This window comes from Drosophila santomea, chromosome 3R, assembly GCF_016746245.2.
Source record: "Drosophila santomea strain STO CAGO 1482 chromosome 3R, Prin_Dsan_1.1, whole genome shotgun sequence".
Lineage (NCBI taxonomy): Eukaryota > Metazoa > Arthropoda > Insecta > Diptera > Drosophilidae > Drosophila > Drosophila santomea.
The window spans coordinates 20,725,516-20,746,476 of record NC_053019.2 but is presented as its reverse complement, the minus strand read 5'-3'; the positions used below and the strand labels follow the sequence as shown (position 1 = coordinate 20,746,476).

The 20,961-nt window shown below is 44.4% G+C and overlaps 1 protein-coding gene across 3 annotated transcripts; it reads right to left on the bottom strand.

Annotated features, from left to right (window-relative positions):
• Positions 1-1,584: 1,584 nt before the first annotated feature.
• LOC120453245 (tachykinin-like peptides receptor 99D) lies at positions 1,585-20,961 on the bottom strand. 3 transcript variants are annotated; one of them, XM_039637848.2, is made up of 10 exons: positions 20,479-20,961; positions 12,938-13,267; positions 10,112-10,338; positions 7,610-7,784; positions 6,028-6,243; positions 4,922-5,072; positions 4,111-4,307; positions 2,672-2,811; positions 2,542-2,607; positions 1,585-2,466 (listed from the first exon to the last, which is right to left on the bottom strand). In XM_039637848.2, exons 2-10 carry the CDS (start codon positions 13,129-13,131, stop codon positions 2,279-2,281), a joined length of 1,554 nt encoding a protein of 517 aa, XP_039493782.1. In that variant the 5' UTR covers positions 13,132-13,267; positions 20,479-20,961; the 3' UTR covers positions 1,585-2,278. The 3 variants fall into 3 exon arrangements, with proteins under 3 accessions (XP_039493782.1, XP_039493784.1, XP_039493785.1); XM_039637850.2 differs by having other exon boundaries at positions 1,585-2,460; XM_039637851.2 differs by lacking the exons at positions 12,938-13,267; positions 20,479-20,961 and having other exon boundaries at positions 7,935-10,197.

Sequence of the window (20,961 nt, the reverse complement as noted above, 5' to 3'; positions counted from 1 at the left end):
CGGCCAACGCACATTAGCATTATGTGTGTTCCTTGCTCGTTGCTTGTGATTTGTCCACAGCAGTGGGCTGCGACTTATTTGGGGCAGCGATCTAATCCTCCATGTGGGACCACGCCCGCGGAAACTAATGATGCTCGTTAATGAGCCCTGGCCAATATAACCCATCTGGCTTTGATTGAGGCCTGGCTAACAGGCTGCATTTACCAGGCTTGCCCACAAAACTTTCGTGCATATCACGCATACGCAGTGGTGCCAGCAAGGCCACCAACCAATGCATTACGGCGGCCTCTTCTTTGTGTTTAGTATTATTCTTGGCCTTGGAAGCACAAGCGCAGCCGGGGGGCTTAGAAAGAGCATGTGCCATTAAGATAAGTCAATGGTTAGTGGTCATTACACGGCTAGAAACTAATCCATATATGTTATGCCTTTCCAGTCAAGGATTACGTGTGCCATTAAAGCTGAAAAGTAAGCGATTAGTCGAATGAGATTGTGTTGTTTATGCACAAAATGCACTTGGACAAATGTTATGGGTAACATAAATGTTAACAAACTTTTTAAACAAGATTTTCCAAGTTTTGTTTAAAATTTATGAGTACTTCGTTCACAAGAAACCCATCGCCGTCGCCTGTTTAATGCTTCTGAAAGCGAAACCCTTTAGCAAGTTCCTGTCGCCATCACAAGAGGCTGTGCTTGAAACCTTTTCCGAGAAAATGTGTGGAAATGGAGCAGCAAGTATTTAAGTATATTTGGTAAAAGTAGGAAGTCGTATGACATTCGCTAATGCAAATATTGTGAAAACAATCCTCCGGAGCTTTAAATACTCGCTTTCGTGGGGTTCATAAAAGCGTTAAAACCATGTTTGTGAAGACTTTCAAATACTCTTACAATAGTAAAGTAAGTGGTATCCATTCATAAATAAGAATACAGAGTGCGCAACCTGTTATTCGTAGTGAAGCCTGATAGAAATCCTTTTTACACTTCCATTAATCGGAAAAGCGCTTGTACTCCCACTTGACAGGTGTTTTCATAACCTGGAATAATTCATAACTTATAGGAATAAGGCGCCGTGGAATTAAGTGAGTTAGGGGTTCGCCCACTGTGCTGGAAATTCGCTTTGGATACGATGGATTGGGGAAGGGGAAGTGCTTACATTGAGCACACGAAACATAAAACATAAAAAACAGAAAATCAAATGCAATTTTCTCTAAAATGGTTACTGATAAAAAATTGATACGCCGGGCGGGAAAGATGGCTTGTGGGCATAACTCGCATAGACACAGGCACATGTGCATTCAAATACGTTCGCTCGCATTCAGACCTTATTCAGACCAGCCTCCGGCAGTTGGATTATTCATATTTAAATTCATCTTACACCCTCGCCGAAGCTGGGGGTTGCTGGATTTTCGAGTGTGTTTGCCACTCCTGGCGACTCCCATTCCCCGTTCCCCCATTCACACTCCGAATATAATATGGATGGAATAGCTGAATAAACAAAGTCGGGGACGAACTCATTCGAGGATGTTGACAGTCCCTATTTTCGTGCTCCCTCTGAAAGGAGACCCAATACAACTAGGAACAACTTGGTGATGGAGCAAGTCGCTTTATTCGCAATAACGTTTATATTCAGACATTTATATTTACACGTACACGTACACTCACATTCATAGTCATTTGTTTATTCGTTATTCTTTATTCGTTTTTTGTGGTTTCTTATTTGGTTGCAACTTAAGCAAGCAGCCGTAAGCGTTGAGAAGTAATAGTTAAAAACGATTTTTAGGAACCAATCCGAATATGTACAGTGATTCAAGGGGATCAGTAGCCGCCTAACGAGGCCCACGAATGGGAAATCTTATATAGCGCTCTAACTTCTAGTCTTATCCTGTCCCCGCAACAACCTGGATTCCCACCGGATTCCGACAAGGTATCGAGTTACAGATATACAATTAGTGGGCGGATTTGCAGCCCAGCTATATCTGATATGTTCGAGGGGCGGTCGAGGGCAAGGGTGGTATCCTAACTTAGCTTTGGTTTCTCTAAGAACGAATTGAAATTTAGACTAGGGCGAAACACGGTAGGCATCCAATCGAAGGACCTTTGTAAAAGTGTAAATTCGAGACCTTAAAGTAGCTTAGAGCCAGGTTTTGTCGTCGGACGAGTCGCGGTCGGAGATGCCAGGATTGGCCCGCCGATAGTTGTTGTTGTACGGCGAGGAGCAGACGATCTGGGTCTGCATCTCCAGGCACTCCCTCTCCGGCGGCACCACCTGGATGACCGGCTGTCAGGAGAGCAGCTGGGTGGTGTTGGCCGTACTGCTGGAATTGGTCACCGAGGTGGCACTGCTGGGTCCTGACCACCGCTGCTGCATTTCCTGCTGGTAGGACAACCGCTTCCTGTGTCCTCCAGCTCCGCCGGAGGACAGCGACTCCGCCGGCATGCTGTTCCTCAGCGTCGCACTGCGGGCTGTTCCTGGGGTTTGGATTTTGAGGAAATATAATTAGATGCTACCTTATCCACTTATGGGTGGACAGGACTCAAACTCACCGCCGTGCGAAATTCGATGCGACTTGGGTGAGCTGGGACAGGTATAAAGTATCGATTTCTGGGTATCTATCAATGTGAAACTCATTAGCGGTCACTCCCTCCAGTTTTAATGGTCAGTGGTCAAACCTACCATTGCGCTTGATGCGATTGTGATCCGGGGAGCCGGAGCAGGAGTACCGGGATGTCAGGTTCTCCCGCCGACTGAAGGGTTCCGTGCCCACGCGCACAAACAAGCACCAGCGGAAAACCATCTTGAAACCGTAGCGAAAGCTGCAAATGAAATTAAATGAATTACATTATTAATAGTAGAATTACAAGCCATTATTATTTAAATCTTGAACGCGTTACCCTACAGCCCAGTAATACCATTTGTAACTCAATAAACTTTAACTGGCCCCAAGGACAACTCGATACCGCGACCCTAACCAGCTTAGTTCAGTATTTATGGACTTCAATTGTGACAATCCCTGAAAGACATCAAGTTCCTTTATTTATGAGCAGCTTTTCCCGCTGGCTGCCACACTTCATCGCGTCCTGGACAGCAAGCTAGACACCGCTTACTCATATAATCTATGGTGCTACGGGAGTGTTTTTTACGGGCTATCGCGGCAACTTAATATCCCCGTGTTCCCCCATGGGTAGTAAATGGAAATAAAGAGCTTCGCTCTCGTTCCCGTTGTCGTTGTCGTTGTCGTTGTCGTTGTCGTTGTCGTTGACGTTGTCGTCATCATTTGCATATGGGGCGCCATCAATTGTGGGTAGCTGGCCGTGATCCTGGGCGTCGGATCTCACGTGCTGGCCCACATTGGCTTTTATTCCACGTAGTAACCCCATTATACCCGGCGGCTCCCTTCCAGGCCAGCGTATTCCCATTGCCCATCAGTCAGATATCCGCTGACTGAGCGGAATTAATTGCAATCCGCTACGTTTTTCCGGGCACGAACACCGGCTGCCAATTTGTACGGCCCTATATGGCAACAACGCCTTTTGTTCAAGTGCGGATATACATATATGTACATATGTATCAACACCCAACAGTTTTGGGCACAATAATAGGGCCACAAAAGTAACTGAGTCTCTATGGGCTTGTGGCACCCCTTTAAGAGTGGCTTTAAGTTAAGTTTCTTGAAGCAACAAGGAACCGCAGCTGTTCAAGCGTCTTCCATTCGCAAAATTGCCTTAAATAGATGTCAAGTTGCGTGCTTTTCTTTCAGCCGCAGCTGTACGACAGTTTTCCGGAATCATGCTGTCATGTGTTCACAAACTATATTCAAAGTGCGAGGCAGTGGCAGCCACTCACTGGAGGTCGAGGAAACACTTTCCTGCAGTAATGATGACGAGCACATTAATTTCCGGGGAGCCGGCTAACCAATCAACTAATCTTGTCGAGCTTCCGAGCTGCCGATGCCTTGAATGCCACTGCATTCCACTTAGTGCCCTAATGGTGCTAATTCCGCCGCAAATGAACCAATTTGCTGCGGGTTAGATCAGCCACATGAGCGTGGACAGGAACATGGAGCGGCCTTAAGTCTGCAACTAAATAAAGTGGCAATCGAGTGGGCTACTCACCGCGAATTCATCCAGCAGTATATAATGGGATTGTACATGGAGTTGCTCATGGCCAGCCAGTAGATGGCCAGGTAGAGTTCCTGGATGAAGGGCGCCTCCGTGATGGCCGGGTAGCAGGATGTGATGATGAAGTAGCTGTGGAACGGCAGCCAGCAGATGGCGAATATCAGGACGACCACTATCATCATCTTCACCACCTGTGGAGGATGAAGAGTGGAGGTTGGTCAGTACGTGTGCAATGTCTTATCAAATAGCTGAAAGCCATTAGTCTATTTTTGTGGGCAGTGGGATAATCAAATGTGATGTCAACTGGAATTTCCTAAGCTGCTGTTTCTCTTTGCAAAGTTTAAGCTTTACTTGTATTGCACTTGCTCTGAACTCGAAACTATATTTCAATATACAATTGCTGGTTCAGGGTAACTAACTTTCCCTGACTGTTTGCTTTAGTTCGTTAACTGCAGGTAAAGTTTATCTGCACATTAAACAGCAGCGCAGGCAGCCAATTTAAACAGCAGTTTGAAAAACATCCCCAACAATTAAGGTGTACTTAAACCACTCGGAAAACAAGTGTAATAAATGCAGCTAAGGATTAACTACTATAATTTTCATGCTTACGAGGTAAGAGGAATTTAATTTGCAAAGGATGAATATAATTTTACAACTATTTAAGTATAATTATGGTTAGATCACATATGTACGCTTAGCTCATATATTAGGTGTATGAAAACTCTTTAAAAGGCTTAAAGACTTGCAGGTGCCCTTTGGTGGTGACCAGAACCCCTGGACACCCCGCATCCCAGCCAGGACTTACCCGTCGCTTACTCCGCACATTCTCCACCTGGCGGGGCGTGCACTCGCCGATGGTCTTGGATCCCCAGAGCTCGATGCCCACGCGCGAGTAGGTGACCGTCATGGAGACGATGGGCAGGAAGTAGGTTAGGATGATGATGAGGATGTTGTAGCTAAACGATGGGACACAGAGCAGATCAAACATGGTGTTTACAAGCCTTTCAGTTAGTCGGGCAATGCTTTTAAAAGCCCCTATCGCTCCATCGGACATTGTTGCTGGCTTTGGCTTTGGCTATGGCTTTTGTTTTACTTTTATTGAGCAAGTAGCAATTTGGAATGAATCTAAAATTAATGGCCTTGCATGTGGGACACAATGCATAACGAGGGGGGCCACAGGACTCAGCACGCAGAACGCAGGACGCAGGACACCCACTGCTACCAAATTGCCATACAAAATGGTTGTAAAAAGCAACACGTTTTATTTGCCCCACCGCCCGATTTGCCCCTAGATTTTCACCACCCTCAATTTCCCACCCAGCCAGTCAGTCAGTCGTTCGTTCGTTTTTTACGAGAACTTCTTCAGTTCAGTTTTGCCTCCGAGTGTCCTCTTTTACGACCCCCTCCCTCTTCCATCCCAGTGCGGATCAGGACTCCGATTGTTTCTGCATGTGCAATCGCCAGTCTGATTGACGCTCTGATTTTTTGATGTACACCTCCATCTCGATGTTGAGGAAAACAATGGCTTTTCTCTGTGCACGGCTCTCAAATTGGATGCTTCTCCATATTCAAGAGCTTTAGTTTACACTTCCTAGAACTCCTCAATCATCGCAAGCAATGTATCCTGACTTTTCGCAAGCAAAGTATCCTAACTTTTTGCAACCAATGTATTCTGACTTTTCGCAAAAAGGGTATCCTGACTTTTCGCCAGCAAAGTATCCTGACTTTTCTAGGAAATTAAAGGGTAGCTTCTCCAGATCCCCGACAACCAAAGGATCCTAATCCAATTCCGCTCTGTGCAGTGTCCAAAGCTTTGCATTGTCCTCGCTAACTGCGTTGGCTGTGTGGCTAACAAGGTCCGACAGCTTCGAAACCCATAAATTCCGAACAGAAGGGCTGGAGGATACTCACAGGGACTCCAGCGTGGAGTGATTCGTGGGACCGTCGGGCCACTCCGGATAGCAGACCGTGCGGTTGCTGAGCCCGTGGACGGGCACCTCCTCCGTGCGATAGATGATCATCATGGGGCAGGAGATGAGCGTGGAGGCCAGCCAGATGACCGCCGCGATGGCCAGGTTGCACCGCTTGCTCATCCGCGGCTGCAGTGGCCGGATGATGGCCACGTATCTGAAACGAGAGGTGCGTCGACTTAACACAATTTCCACCCAGTGCAGAGGCAGCTCCTCCAAATGAGTTTCTGCCGCAGGTGCGCGGGGGGGAGGGGGTGAGTCCTGGGAGCATAAGCTGATTATCGAAATGCACGGGTGCGACAGCCGAAAAAAGGACCCTCGAAATGGAATTAAAGGGACAACGCTGGTGCAGAAGAGTGCCAAAGCCCGAAATCTGAGGAATTTTTGGCTGCGTGGAGCTGTGTTATTCATCGGATCACGGCAAGCCATTAAAAGTTGCAGTCATTAAGGGAGTTTACATAGGAACCTAATAGCCGCCGAATGGCATCACGTTCTAGGAGTACACATATGTATGTCGTCCTGCGGGATTTTTCGCGTTTTTGGGTCAGGACTTTAAACAGATTAGGTTTCCGTGATTAATTTTAATGGCTCCTCCTGTCTGGGGAACATAAATCATGATTTCTTCAAGGCATTACTTTAATTTATGTGGTAACAACAAGCATAATTCATGTGTCGCCTGTTTGCAATTTACTCAATTTATTTGTTCCATCTTCAAAGAATTACTCCGCATTCACTGATTGTTTTCGCCCAAGCAGCTGAAACCTTATTTATCGGCATACTTTTTATTGTAAAGAAAGTTGTGTAAGTATTGATATTATTTCGATTTTCAGGATTTCAGCCCGTTGAACTTGTTCATTTATAATTTGTGCACGCCTTGTTTTGACAGTATATTTTAATTTATTTGCTTACGACTTCAAACAGATAAATCTTCAATACATATTTAGTGCTGCGCCAATCGGGAATCATTTATAAACAATTTCCAGCATTTATGTTCGTATGCCGACTGTTTTGTTTACCACACAACAACATTCGATGAATTAAATAGGAAAGATATAACAGTGCATAACCAATTGCCGAAATATTATTTATAATATTTCAAGTCGTTGGTCGATTACTCTGTTTACTAGACGGAATAATTCGTTTTGACCTGCCGATATTTGAAATATATGAATCATCCATAAATGCCCAAGTAGGTGGAACATTATTTATGTATGTACTTTATACTTTAGCACACGTATGTATTTTGATGGGCTTTCGTTTTGATCCTTGTGACGGGCAATCCACTTGTGCACCCATGTCCGCAGCCCTATGAAATCCTATTAAAGCGAATGGGTTATTGGGCCTGTGCTTCTGACCGTGATTGATAAGGGTTCAGATAGGTCGGCGCATATTGATAATGCATATGCATATAAATGGTGCTACATACATACATATGTACATACATACATAATCCCCCAGAACACGACCTACTGTCTATGATCCATAATCCGTAATGCGTAATGCGTAATCCGTAATCCACTCACCTGTCGATGGAGATGGCCATCAATGTGAACACCGAGGCACAGATGCTCAGCATCGCGATGAACTGGGACAACTTGCAGTAGAACTCGCCGAAGGGCCAGTCGCTGTCCAGCATGTAGTAGTAGTTGAAGGTGACGTTCAGACTGGACACCATGGCGTCTGCGATGGAGAGATTCACTGGGGGGCAGGACCAAGGATTCGGATGCGGCAGCCAGAAAGCAGCCGGAAATTACGAAGAAAAGTAAGCATTACCATCTGATTGGACAAATTATGCAAAACAAACAGCAATGACTTTGTACAATTACTCAGCTTCGAGGGCCCACTCACCTTTTATTCATGCTGTACATTTATAATTGGACCGGAATAAAGTGCACTTTCACCCGCATATTTCTACCGAAATCAACAGGAAATTAATGGTACATATATACGAGTACATGTACACCTCCGAAGGATACACTTTTATCGTGTTTCATTTGCATGGAGCGATTTACATGCCATAGACAACAAAACATGGGGCCGAGCAGAATAAAAAAGGAAAATGGAAAAGAAAAGTCTGCCTTTGTTTACTTTTCATTATCTACTGGAGATAAGGCGACGAAGTGCCGGCGCATAAAAAGCATCACGAAACCGAAACAGCACCTTCAATAAAACAAATGTCCTTTTGCCGAACATTAGCCCGTGTCCTCATGTTCTCCTAGCCTCCTTCAGGTCCTTCAGTTCCACCGAAGTCCTGCGAGTCCTGCGAATCCTGCGACGCCTACAAGACGACACGAGGCGACGTGTCGCATTCTAACAATCGACCTGGCTCCTGGGGCCATTGACTATGTGGCTGTGTCCTGGCTATCTGGCCTCCATTATCCTCGGGGCCTGCTCCTGTCAGCCACGTAGCCAAATATCGATTCGGGCCCATTTTAATTAATAACCAAATGCTACTTTTAAGCGCTCAGTCTTTCTTTTGCCGGCGATGGCAGGGCAATCATTGATAATCTGAACCGAATTAAATGATTTACCCTACAGAGCTTAAGACAGTACAAAGTATTTGTTTAGGCATTGAAACTAAAACATCTTATCCCACATGTATTACTCTTAGCTGAACCGAATGAGTGAACAAGTTACTTTGTTAAAAAACACATTTAACAGTAAACTTTTGAAACAAATTCCCTTTTTAAAACATGAATTTATCCTACTTAATAGAAAAGTGAGTGTACCCCGAGTACAAACGCTGCTCTAACCGACGAACTCAAACAAAAGATGCAAATACGCATTGATAATGAAGCCAAAGAAGATTATCATCCGGTGACTGACTTCCACCAAACCCATGCCCCCCCACAAAAACCCCAAGCTCTGTTCGTTCCAGATGTCTGTGATGGGAATTTGAAATTTTCGTGGGCCCGAAAATGATTAAAACGTCAGAACTTGTTACTAATAATGATTGCCAATGTGTATTTATAAATGCAAATTCGTAAAGCCGGCGAGCTCAACGGGCGTTTAGTTTACGTAATAATAATAACAATAATATTCATTACCCAGTCAGACAATGGAATTTCAGCAAGGAGGAGGCTACAGAACGGCATTGTGTTCGTGCCATTGTTGCACAGATACATACGAGTATCTGTATCCGTATCTGTATCTGAAGGAGATCGTCGAACGGAAGAGCTGGATTAGCGGTAAGCTCTGGGTAAACGGAATCAATTCCAGCCTCGCCGTCTCAAGTTGCTTGGTTATTTTATTAAAATAATTGCGCATGCACAAAGCTGGCAATCAGGCATCCAAGAGGTTGTCGTCCAAGCCAGCAAAATGCCGGTAATGTCATTAGGCAGCGAAAGTTTGGCCAAACTTTGGCAAACTCTCGTTGAAAGCACATTTGGATTATTAAAGGTGTGATTAGTGTGCACGAGTTGCATGAGCTGCAGCATGCAAATTTAATGCACTCCAAAACGTGACTAAAAGCACATTCAATTAATGAAAGCCGAGCTGAGGAACTCAGCCGACAAACTGCATAACTTGATTTGATGGCCAAAGCTGAGGAAATTAATATTAATACCGTCCTGTCTCCGGGCTGCTCTTTCACTTCATCAAAATTTGCCAACGATGGCATAAATCTGCGAGGTGCAACAGGGCGGATGTGGAATGCAGGCGACGGAGGGCGGTGCAACCAATTCATCTGCTCTTCAAGTGCCCCATAAATAGGTAATCCACCCTTTCGTACCCCGGGCCAAAGCTTAAGCAAACTCTTGACAGGAGCTCGTCGACCTGACTGGACAAACTTAGTCGGAAAAGTTACTTCCTAACTGCAGGAAAATTTGGAAACTAACAAGACTTTCTAGCACAAATCGGTCGTCTTTAATACGTTATATTATCGCATGTTAACAAAGCTCTAAACAGTTTATAACCCAACAAATATTTACCTTACCAACTAAACTTACACGGCCAACACGACGTATGAGTGACTTTTATTGCGTATACGCAACGTTTGCACACAAAACACCAGCCACAACACTCACCTATGAAATAGTTGGTTACCGTCCGCATCCGCTTGGTCGTCATCACGATCCAGACAACAATCAGGTTACCGCCCGTCGCCACAATGACCATGCCGCCGAAAAGGATGCTCCAGAGCACCTGACGCCACCACGGGACCACGAATGCAAACGAGCCCGTCTCCATGGACGCCGCCGCATCCTTGGCCGCGTCTTCCCCGTCCCCGGCGGCGGGCAGGTCGGTGGATAGGCTGTGGATGTGGATGGGACACGGGGTTACGTTGGGGAATTAGTGACATCGAGATTAAGTGTGTGTTATGTTTCACGGTGTGCCCCCGCTCCGCCATAAACGAGTGCCAAGTGGGTGATGTGCCTATGTAAGCGTGCGAATGGGTGCTTTCAGCTCAAAAGAATATGTGCACTGGGAGAAAAGCTCAAGGGAATTAAGCAAATGGAGGAAGAGTAATAGAACAAGTTAAGTAAACATTTTAGTAAACATGTTACTGACTAACAATCAAAAGATTTCTTCTTAATCTTAACAGAAAGGATGTATAGAGTTCGCTATAGCAAATTATTTCATTTAATTGAGTACAGCTCGATTTCTCTCTGTGTAGCTATATGTGCGACTCCAGGATGTTGTCGCTATTAAGCGTGTGTAATTGTGCGTGCGTTGACAAATCCGTGTTTTTCTGCAGCGCCGTCTGCCACATAAAACATGGGGTTCAGCCAAGCCGGAAGGCAGGAGTCTCCTCTTCACTCCACACCACTCCATCTACTTCACTCCATCCACTCCACCCACTCCACTCCATTCCTTTCCACTCACTCATCGGTGGCTGTCGTCATCTTTTTAATATTTTGTGGGCCTTGGCTTGTTTGCTTAGGCTCGCAACTAGGAGAGTGCTCAAATAGAGGGTCGGCAATCTCGGCCGCAATCCTCTCCATCGGATTTGTGAGCCTAGATCCTGGCGAAACTGGGGGGCAGGAGGACAGAAGGGCAGCCATGTCATTTAATATGCACACAGTGTGCGGGAGATGGCACTAAATTGGCAAGGTGGTCATTAATGCTCTGTTTGTTCACTCTTCAGAGCAATTAAAAGATGCCCACATAAGTAATTCTCACTTTACACACCCCAACCAACCCATTTACCCTTTTCGCATGACAAACTGCGAGGATTTACATAGAATCCTCTTTGTTCGAGCTGCTCCCAATGCAAAGAGGATTATTGATTTGTTTTTGCTAGGACCTCGACAGGCCTATGACGAGCTGAAATGGCTGAGGGAAAATGGCTGCCGAGGAAAATGGAAAATAAAAAGTAAAAGAGTCAGAATAGCAGATTCCGAATGCCTCGGGCCAAAGAAAATGTCACGACAAAAGTATTTTCACTATGCCATTGCTTTTATTCCTGTTGATATTGATGCTGAGGTTTAAATAGTACAGAAGTACTGCGAAAAATGTATTTCGCTTCAGGAAGTGCCCTCAAAAATACCCCAAAAATTAATAAATAATACCAAACCAGGAAAATCTTTAAGAAAAACAAATACCTCTATTGAAAAAGTTCCCTTTTAAGCCGCAAAAAAAAAAAACGCCATTGTTCCATTGTTGTGATTACTTACTTGCGCCCTTAAAAATATATGCTTTTCCAAATAAATACGAGTGACCTCGTATAAAAATAGACCATCAAAGCAATTAGCCCATGTCTTCCATATTAGTCGTTATGGGAATGTGGACAGTTTGGCAAATAAATTGTGATTGTGAGTGTGCCACTTCAGAGAGATGTGTGCAAATATGTTTTCGCTTTGATGCACGGATTCTTTTGTGCCGAAACATATATGCCAATCTGTGTTCTTCGTCCTGCCAATTTCTAGCCATCTTGGCCGTCTCTATTTGCACATAAATCGGACAACAGAAGTAGACAACTCGGTTGGCCAAAAAGAGCAGCCAGCTTAGTACCAGGATCGAAATGTTGAGCCCTGCCTGAAGGATTTGTGGCTTCTGGTTTTTGGGCTGCAAAAAGCTGAGTCGTTTGCAGAATGGATTTTCGATGCGTCAGACGCAGCCATATATTCACATATCCCAATAATTATCCCAGTTCTAAACAGCCACCGAAACCCATTTATTGCTACTGCTACTGCTGCTGGCAGTAAACTTGGGACATGTCTGCAAAAAGTGCCGACGTTTTTTCAGCCGGAAAGAATAGAGTTGAATGCCATAGACCCGCAGTTTTTTCACTTTTTTGTGTATATATGTACAAATGCGGATAAAGTAAGTGTCTCCGCATAAAATGTGTTTGCCTTCGCCGCCGTTTTGTGTATTTGAAACGGAAGTGATGAGCGGAAGGGAAGTGCCCCAGTCACTGAATGACTGAATGCCGGAACGACTGAACGCAGGCGTCATTAGAGATGCACGTGGGTGTGGGCACAATCATGGCTAAATCGCGGATAAAACCGGAGCGGAGGCGGACTCATCAGGAGCCATCAAAAAGCCACGGAATATATGGGTTGCCCCACTTGGGAGCAGTGGAGTAGGTGGGTACTTAAGGACTTTTTTAATTGGAAACGCTATGGATGAGTAGTTTCTCTTGATCAACTACTATAGGGAAAATATAAAGAAAAAGAAAAACATAATAAAACAACATAGATACAATTACAGCAATAGAATATATCGATCAAGTGTACTGATAATATTTATGAATCAAGTATAAAAGGTGGCCTAAGAATGGACGACCCCCTTGGAGCAAAAATCGCAGACTCCCATGATTCGAGTCGAGTGCTCTGTTCGTGCGTGAGTGCGGTCATTAATTGAGTTTTGTGTCATAATTAGGCAGTGGATGGGATCCGGGTTGGACTCACGTCTGGCTGTGATTGAAGGAGCTGGTGGACAGGTCGAGGTCCTGCCCGAAATCCGGCTGGGGCGTGTGGTTGGTGGCCGAGAGCACGCTGCTCATGGCCGAGAAGAGGACGCCCGCGGGGGTGCTCCAATTGCTCCAGTTGCTCCAGCTGAGCTCGCCGTAGTCATCCGCCTCGAAGTCGCTGCGATTCTCCATGGCTGATGCGACTGCTGCTGTTTTCCACACCCCGGAGTGTTTGCCTTTGTCTTTATCCGGACTGAGGGATTTCAGAGTTAATGTTGCGTATCCCTTTGGCTTCGCTTATTTGCTTTCCATTTGCCAACTGGGCGACCTGAAAAGAGGCAAAGAACCATCTAATTTCATTCGTGGCAAATTTCGTTTTTATTTTTTGTGATCTTTGATGGCCTTGGGTGTTGGTGTTCTGCTGTTTCTGTTGCCTGTTTGTTGGAAACAAAGCTTTTCGATGCTCATTTTCAGTGAAAACTTTACACACTCCTGCTACGTGCTCATGAAGGGATTCATATCGATTTTGATTTCTTCTCGAGTTTGTTTCTCTATTCGGTACGTGACTCATTCTCGCCCTATCTCCTGCTCTGCCCAAGAACTTTTCGATGGTTTCTTTCTAGTTCCTTGAATAATATGACTTTGGAGCGACGCACAGCAAAGTATTCGTAAGTATGTGCCTCTTGATGAGGCCGCGATGTGGTGGCCATTAGTGGATACCAGCGGATACCTTGGAAACTTGGGCAGCGCTAAATGCCGGTGATTTGTCCAGTGCGAACTTTTACTTTCGCATTCGCATAATACTCATTTATGATTCTGAACGCTAATGAATGGCAATCGGAAAAGAACCAAAGCTGCTTAATTAAAAATAATTCCATATTCTCCATCCACAATGTCAAACAAAATTAATTGTTTTCATTGACTATGACTTTTGAATCCATATCAATTATGCGAATTTGCAAAATACGATTTCAAGGGGCCGTATTAACTAAATGATATTTGACAATAAAAATGACGAATGACCCCAAGGCTTAAATAACATTTTTATGATCTGTATCTTGTGCGTTATTATGTGGCCAAAATAGCAGAAAACCAATTGAAAAAGCCAAACAGAGCTATTTCTTTTTATGAGTCCCCAGAGCTGAATTCACCTGCCTTTCAAGTTCGCTTACAATTGTTTCAGTACGACAGTGAACCCTCTCTTTGATGGCCTTTTTTCCCCATTTTTCCATAAAAGGTATGGAAAAGTAGAGAAAGGTCCTTGCTTGGGAGCGACCTGGTCGTCCTTCAATTATGCCTCAGAAATGTCCTTGGCAGATAGAGATAATTGCGACGGCCAGCAGCGCCACTTGAAGTCTGACAAAACGATAATCCGAGTAGCAACTTTTTCGCTCCTTAGAATCGTTTTTATTACTCTGCTAGCTTTCATACTTTTGCTACTGTGTCCAGCCGGCAGGAATGGAAAAAATTCACTTGTGTTTATTCTCGAAATGGAAAAGGTACGGGCACCAAAATATTTGTACGCCAAGAATAGCGCATCCGAATTCCAGCGACCACAGAAAGTGAAAGGAATCCTTGTGTAATGGGTGCGCCGCCTAAAAGCGTGCTACAATATATTTTAAAGGCGTGCTATATTATGTTGCATGCTTTTAGACACCTACGTGCCAGTGTGTTCATCGATTTCTGTGGCATATCTAGTTTCATTACATTACTTGAAGAAGCGCTATCAAGTTGTAAGTACTTTTTTCTCCCAGTGCACTGGGAGAACACTTCATCATCCCAGTAAATAGCATGCTGCAGTAGCCCAGGAAACAAAGATGCAACCCATTCTCCCGAGTGTATGCATCGAAAGCTATTAAACAAACACCAAGGCGGGCAGAAATCAATTGCCGGCAGCTTGTCTGCCGAGAAATGATTACAAATAATGACTACAAATAGGCAAAACAAAGCATATGCCACAGACAAATTAGTAAGTTGTTTCGGTTTCTGGTTTTGCTTCTGGTTTTAGTTCTAGTTTGGTCTAGCAACAGGCAGCTGGCAACTGGCAAGTGAAGTGCAAGTGATGCAGTCTTAATGAAAGGCAAACAATCTTCAAAAGAATGTTCACCATAATTGGCAGATCGTTTCACGCCCCCGAAACTAATCGTTCGAGCAAATATTGGAAAAATACTTGAAAAAATGCACGACCAACGGCAAGTTGTGCGCCTTTTTATTCGGCTTGAATAATGTTCAGCAGTTATTTTGACCGATGTCCGTTAAAATTGCGTTTTCTGCAATAATCGCAAAAAATTAGATTCGCTCGCAGTTTTGCTGAACTTGAAAAATGGCCAAACTGTCACGTACCATTGGGCAGCCACAGAAAGTGATGGAAAGTGCTGATGCGGCTGAAATGGCTGAAAGTCCGATGTTGCGTATACGCCGTGTTGTGCAGCTTTGCGTCGCAGAGCTGTAAACTTTTAAGCGAATTTGTCGCGCTGACTGGCGATTGTTTTCCGCTCGTTTCTTATCAAATCCCATCCAGCCAGACAACAGTAGCACTGCCAGCTCACTGGCAATCCACTAACTTGGAGTGCCCAGTGCTCCAGACGCTCAGGGTAAACACTTGGCACCGGGCAGCGCCGAACTCTGAACCACCTCGTTGAAGGCGGGAAGTGCAAATATGCTGCTTTTCAAACTTTAGCTTTGAGGCGGTGGCTTTGTGGCTAATCAAGTTTTCAGCTGACAACAATGCAGTTGCAAACTTGAAAATCTGTTCCTTATTGATTATGTGGCAATGCGAAGCGGCCTCTTTGCTAAAATAAAGCGATTCCCCTCGGACCGCCACATTCCACATATTTCGCATTTCGCATTTCGTTTTTCGCAGGAGCGTGGAAAGCACATGCAGCGTTCATTTGCGACCCAGAATAAAAAGGTCCGGACTTTTCCGCACCCTTTCCCCACCCACCCCCCACTCACTCGGCAGTTTTCCTTTTTTGTGTTTGACAAGTCAAGTACAGGGTGGCCAGGGTAGAACGCACAGAAATAAAGGCGAGTTTAGTAGCTGGCTCTTTGTGAGCCTGTGGGCGGCGGTGGGCGTGGCAGTGGGAGTGGGAGTGTGTGGCTGCAGCAACAGTGCGGCTCAATGTAGGCAGCCCAGTCCCTAAGGAGTGCACTGGCAGAAAAGCTAGCTAGTCGTTCTATATAAATATAGATTTCATAATATATGGAAATCTTTTTAAATGCCTAATTAACCAGTGCATAGATGTTGTGAATTTAAATTAATTATTATTAATTTATTATTATTATTAATTAAATTATAGAAGTATTGTCTTGTTCTAAAACATTCATTTTCTATTGTAATTACAAAACAGGCTAGTAATGTTTCTTTTTAAATAAAAACTGAATGGAGCCCGCTGCTTCTTGGCAATAAATCATTTGTTATAAATAAGATTGTTACTTATTTCTCTGCAGGGACGCCCGTATGTATGTGCATGTGTGTGTGCCACTACACATGTATGTCAATAAGAGTGGGGCCGCTGTCCTAGTGCCCTGCCCCTCCCCTCCCCCCTTCGTCCTTTTCTAACCCAAACCCCCCATGTGGCATGTCGGTCCACATTCACAGTACTTTCACTTCCTGCTGCCGGCCTGTACTTCTCTAAAACAATTTATTAAAAAACAAAAATACGAGCGAGGCCAGTGGAGAGAAAGGACGCAGGAGGAGGGGCAAATGTAATAAGCACATTTCTGGGGATGCCGAAAGTGAACTTGAATTGTAATTACCAACGCCTTTTGCTGGCTTAAACGAGCGTTTTTAATTTCCCCACAAGCACACACACTGGCGAAACAATTAGGCACAAAACGAGCATTAAATATATGGCGCTGCAAATTGGCCACATGCGCTGGAGGCGCTGGCTCCTCCTCCTGCTCCTCTTGCTCCTGCTCCTCCAGTTCCTCCTGAGTTCCTCCGCCGAGCTCGCGAATCTCGGCGGGCGGGTAAAATTCATCAAAATGATTGTTTAATGAGCTCCTCGCTTTGCCGCGAGCAAGAATTCATTTGCGAGCTGGATTTATCTTTCGCACCTACCGAAAAGCAGGCAGAAAACAATAACAAGCGCAGAAATTAAACAATCCCCTTAATATATAAATAAGGCCCCGGCGATAAAAGCGCCAAAATACTACATAAACAGAAGATATATATCCACATGCGTACTTCGTGTACTTTGGCATCGAAATTTGTAGCGAATGTGTTGGGGCAGGACAAGTTGCCTACGTGAACTTAATTGTCGAGCAATTCGCGTTTGTTTGCCTCTCAAGTTGTATGGTCAATAAGAGATAACATATTTACAAATGAATCAGCTCGAATACCTAGGCTGAAATTAAAGCTCTCCGGCTGTCCAGCATTGTGGGGAATTAAAGTTCCAAGGGTCCTAAGTATTATGTGCCATTTAAGCCATTTTCCTGGCCCATAAAGAAGCCACAAAAGCCAGGGCAGTGATTGCTGGAAATACTTTCGGCTTTCCCTCGTGTGACCCATACAATACGCATACGCCCCGTTGTACGGCCAATCGCCTTTGTGGCCAGCATTACCAATTACCAGCAGTGGACATAAACCAGGTGAGCTGTTGAGTGTGTTCTGTGGGTATTTCAATGTCTTATCTTATCAGCCAAAGTCTATCAGTGTGCCCTGCATAACAATGCGAGCAGAAATAAATGCGTAAGAAGATACATAAGAAAATAGCCGGGTGCTGCAGTTCCGCCCAACTGTCTGAGACTCTGGATCTGTGGAACTCTGGATCTGTGGAGCTCTGGACTCGGACTACAATGAGTTCAGTACCCCAGCACCCACTTAGTCAATTTATTGCAATTATGTGTAAATTGAGGAACAAAGCGGCGACAGAAGTGAAGACAGGCCACCTCCGAGCATTCCCCACTCGATTCTCAACCTCATGGCTCCTATCATTCCTATTGCTCCTATGGCACCCACTCCCATTTCAATCATCTGCCATTCGGTGTATATTCTTTGTCGGATCTGCTCGGCGTGGAATAATGGGGACCAGTGGCGAAGTCGAGGGGCAACTGAGTACATTTCAGTTTTGATTTGTATTGCTTTTACCCCCATTGTATGACTTCTCAGCTGGAGCTTTGAGCATTTACTTATTCAAAATTGATAAATTTATTTCGTTGCCGGAAATATTAACCAATGCTCGACTTCATTTGCGAAATATTGAATTTTCTATTCGCATATACGATCAAATAAAATATATTTGACGAAGGCCAAATGGCAATTTAAAGTTAAGCTTCACCAATTCATAAATAACAACCTGCCAAGTGTTATTTGCATATGTTATAGGCAACATTTTATATAGGACAGACAAAGTTGTTCAATGCCAATAAATTAGACAATTGTGCTTTGGATACATGTGGTGGTTGGTTGTGCGAACAATACCATTGAATTAACCCATTTATTTAAAGGCTATCCCTGTGGAATACATGTCCTGTCCGGGGACAAGGACACTGCATAACTCGATGGGGCTGCATAAAAGAAGGACGAACTCAACTGAGCACCGCTAAAATATGCACATGATTCACGGACTTGTTTAGGACCGGCACTGCCTTCATTTAAATTCATTCGTGGGCGGAGATGGCGAACTGGTGAGCTGGTGAGCTGGTGCCCAGCTGAAAGCCGGAGAAGAAAGCCGAAGTTACACACGTCTCCGGCGCCAAAGGACCTGCCCTCCACCTCCACAGCCTCCAGTGCCCCACCTCCAGTGTCCACTGTCCAAAGTCCACTGTCCAATGTCCAATGTCCACTGTCCAGTGTGGCCGGGAAAAGACGTCAGCAGTGGGGCGGATGCCGCATCGGTTTCAATTTAATTAAATGTTTTGATGCATGACAGCACTGTGGAGCAGCACTGGACATACGGCACCCTCACTCACTTATTACTTATTCGAATTCGCCATCGCATTCGCTTAAAGATACCCGTCCGTTTTCGTTCACGCCTGCCTGGATCTTTAAAGGCCTCCTTTTGGGGCCAACTAATGGCCCTGGATCCTGGGATCTACTGCTCCTCCACCGATAGCAATTCGCGCTGAAAGGATTTCGGTTTGCTCAGCTGACCAGCGGCAAAGCCTTTGTGTGGATGCGAATGGACGCATCCATTTGGCCGCCAAACAGCCATTTATCCGCATCCAAAGACCTCCGACCACATCCGACAACCCACATTCCCCATCCCACATCCACATTGACATGGCTGAAACCACAGGACTTTGCCTCCTCACTAATCATAGTTGACATTAAATATTTAGAAGCGGCAAAAGTTTGGCCAGGCTCTGATTGAGTTAGATGATGTCTGATGTCGGATGTCTGTCCCTCGGAGGAGCAATTAAGTGTGCTGTTTGGCCAGCGGATTCACTTGATTCACTTGAAAGCGCTTCACTTCGATTTGGAATGAAATTTCGTTGAAAGCTGGACACTGCGAGTGAATTCAGTTTCGGCAATTAAAGTGGCAATTATGTCGTGAGTTCACAGCCGAAATACCTTCAATTTGACTGATGACTTGTATTTACATTTCCGATTGATTGCAGGGTGGAAGTCATTTGACCACAAGTACTTAAATTCAATTAATTAACCGCTTAAGCACTCAATTGGATTTTAAGTTTTACCAAACAGATTCACTTTGATTTATTTTCAGTTTTCGCATTCATGTGTATCAGCTGCATAAAATCAAGCCAGTAAGTTTGCCTGGCTTATTTCAAATTTTATTTTTTTTCAAGACTCTATTTACGTTCACCTTAAAATTAAATGGCTTAAAAACCCCCGGCGCTGAAATGCCTTCGACCCCAAAGCAAATACATTTGAAACACTTTGCTTATTTGCATTATAAACATCTCAGATGAGCACATGGGAAAATGCCCAAGGGATAAGCCAATGCGCACGGTTTTTACTTTATTTTATTTTATTTTACTTCATTTTATCGCACAGGATGTACGCAATTGGTGTATTATTTAAAAAGATTATTTCCATTCGAAGGCCTAGAAAGCACAAAACGCATTCGAATTAATTGCCATTCCGGGAGATTTGCTCTTCCGGCGCGATTTCCGAAATCTGAGATCATCAGAGGACCTTTTCAGCTGCGAAAGTCAATTGGGCGTGATGGTTTTTCGGGTTTGGTATTTGGTTTTTGCTTATCGGTTAACTATTTCTCAGTTCACTGGAGTCGTGGAACTCGATGCTCAAATTGAGTGGAAAATCGCAATGAATCCGAATGGCCCACATTTGATCTTTCGAATTGAGTTAGTCGCTTGATTAGGCGGTCGAAGTAATTACTTTTTGTGCTAAAGTTACCAGGCCAGCCAAAAGTTGTCCACAAATAGCAGTTCTCTAATTACTTTTACAACTCGAATTTCCATAAACTTGTAAACCAATTTCGGTTTTCGTCTCTGCGTAAACTTTGCAATTAAACCCACCTCCCGAAAACAACAATGTTTTTGTAATATGGTAAAAACAACAGTGAGTCAAAATAATTCACAAAACACTATGGGCAGTGGGAGACCGCTTACCAGGAACTATGCTGAAATGCCCACGTTTTTGTTCTATTTTTTCTACGGCCAACGCGGCGTATAAGCAATGTCAGCCAATTGCAGGCAGCGAGAAACAAAGAAATTGTGTTTAAAAATAAATTTCGCTGCTTGCCTTTGCGCTGCTCTGCGGTTTTTAGGTGTTTATGTTTATTAGTTTTAATCAAAACACCAATTTGTATATTCAATTTAACGACTAGTTTATCGTTTTTGCGTGTTTTCTTACGGATACGAAATCGAATTTGGTTTTCAATCCAGTGGCCCGAATTCAATTACGTTACGGATCGACTGCCGGCGGCATTTCAGCCGAGTCTAAGCTAATTTTCCGGCATTTTTTCAAACACTTCTTTGCTATCACCTATCACCTAACACCAAACACGAGAACACGGACAACCAACAACCGACAAGTCCAAAAATCCGGACCCGGACCCGTCGCTTTTTCAGTTCGAACCGTACGCGCGCGAG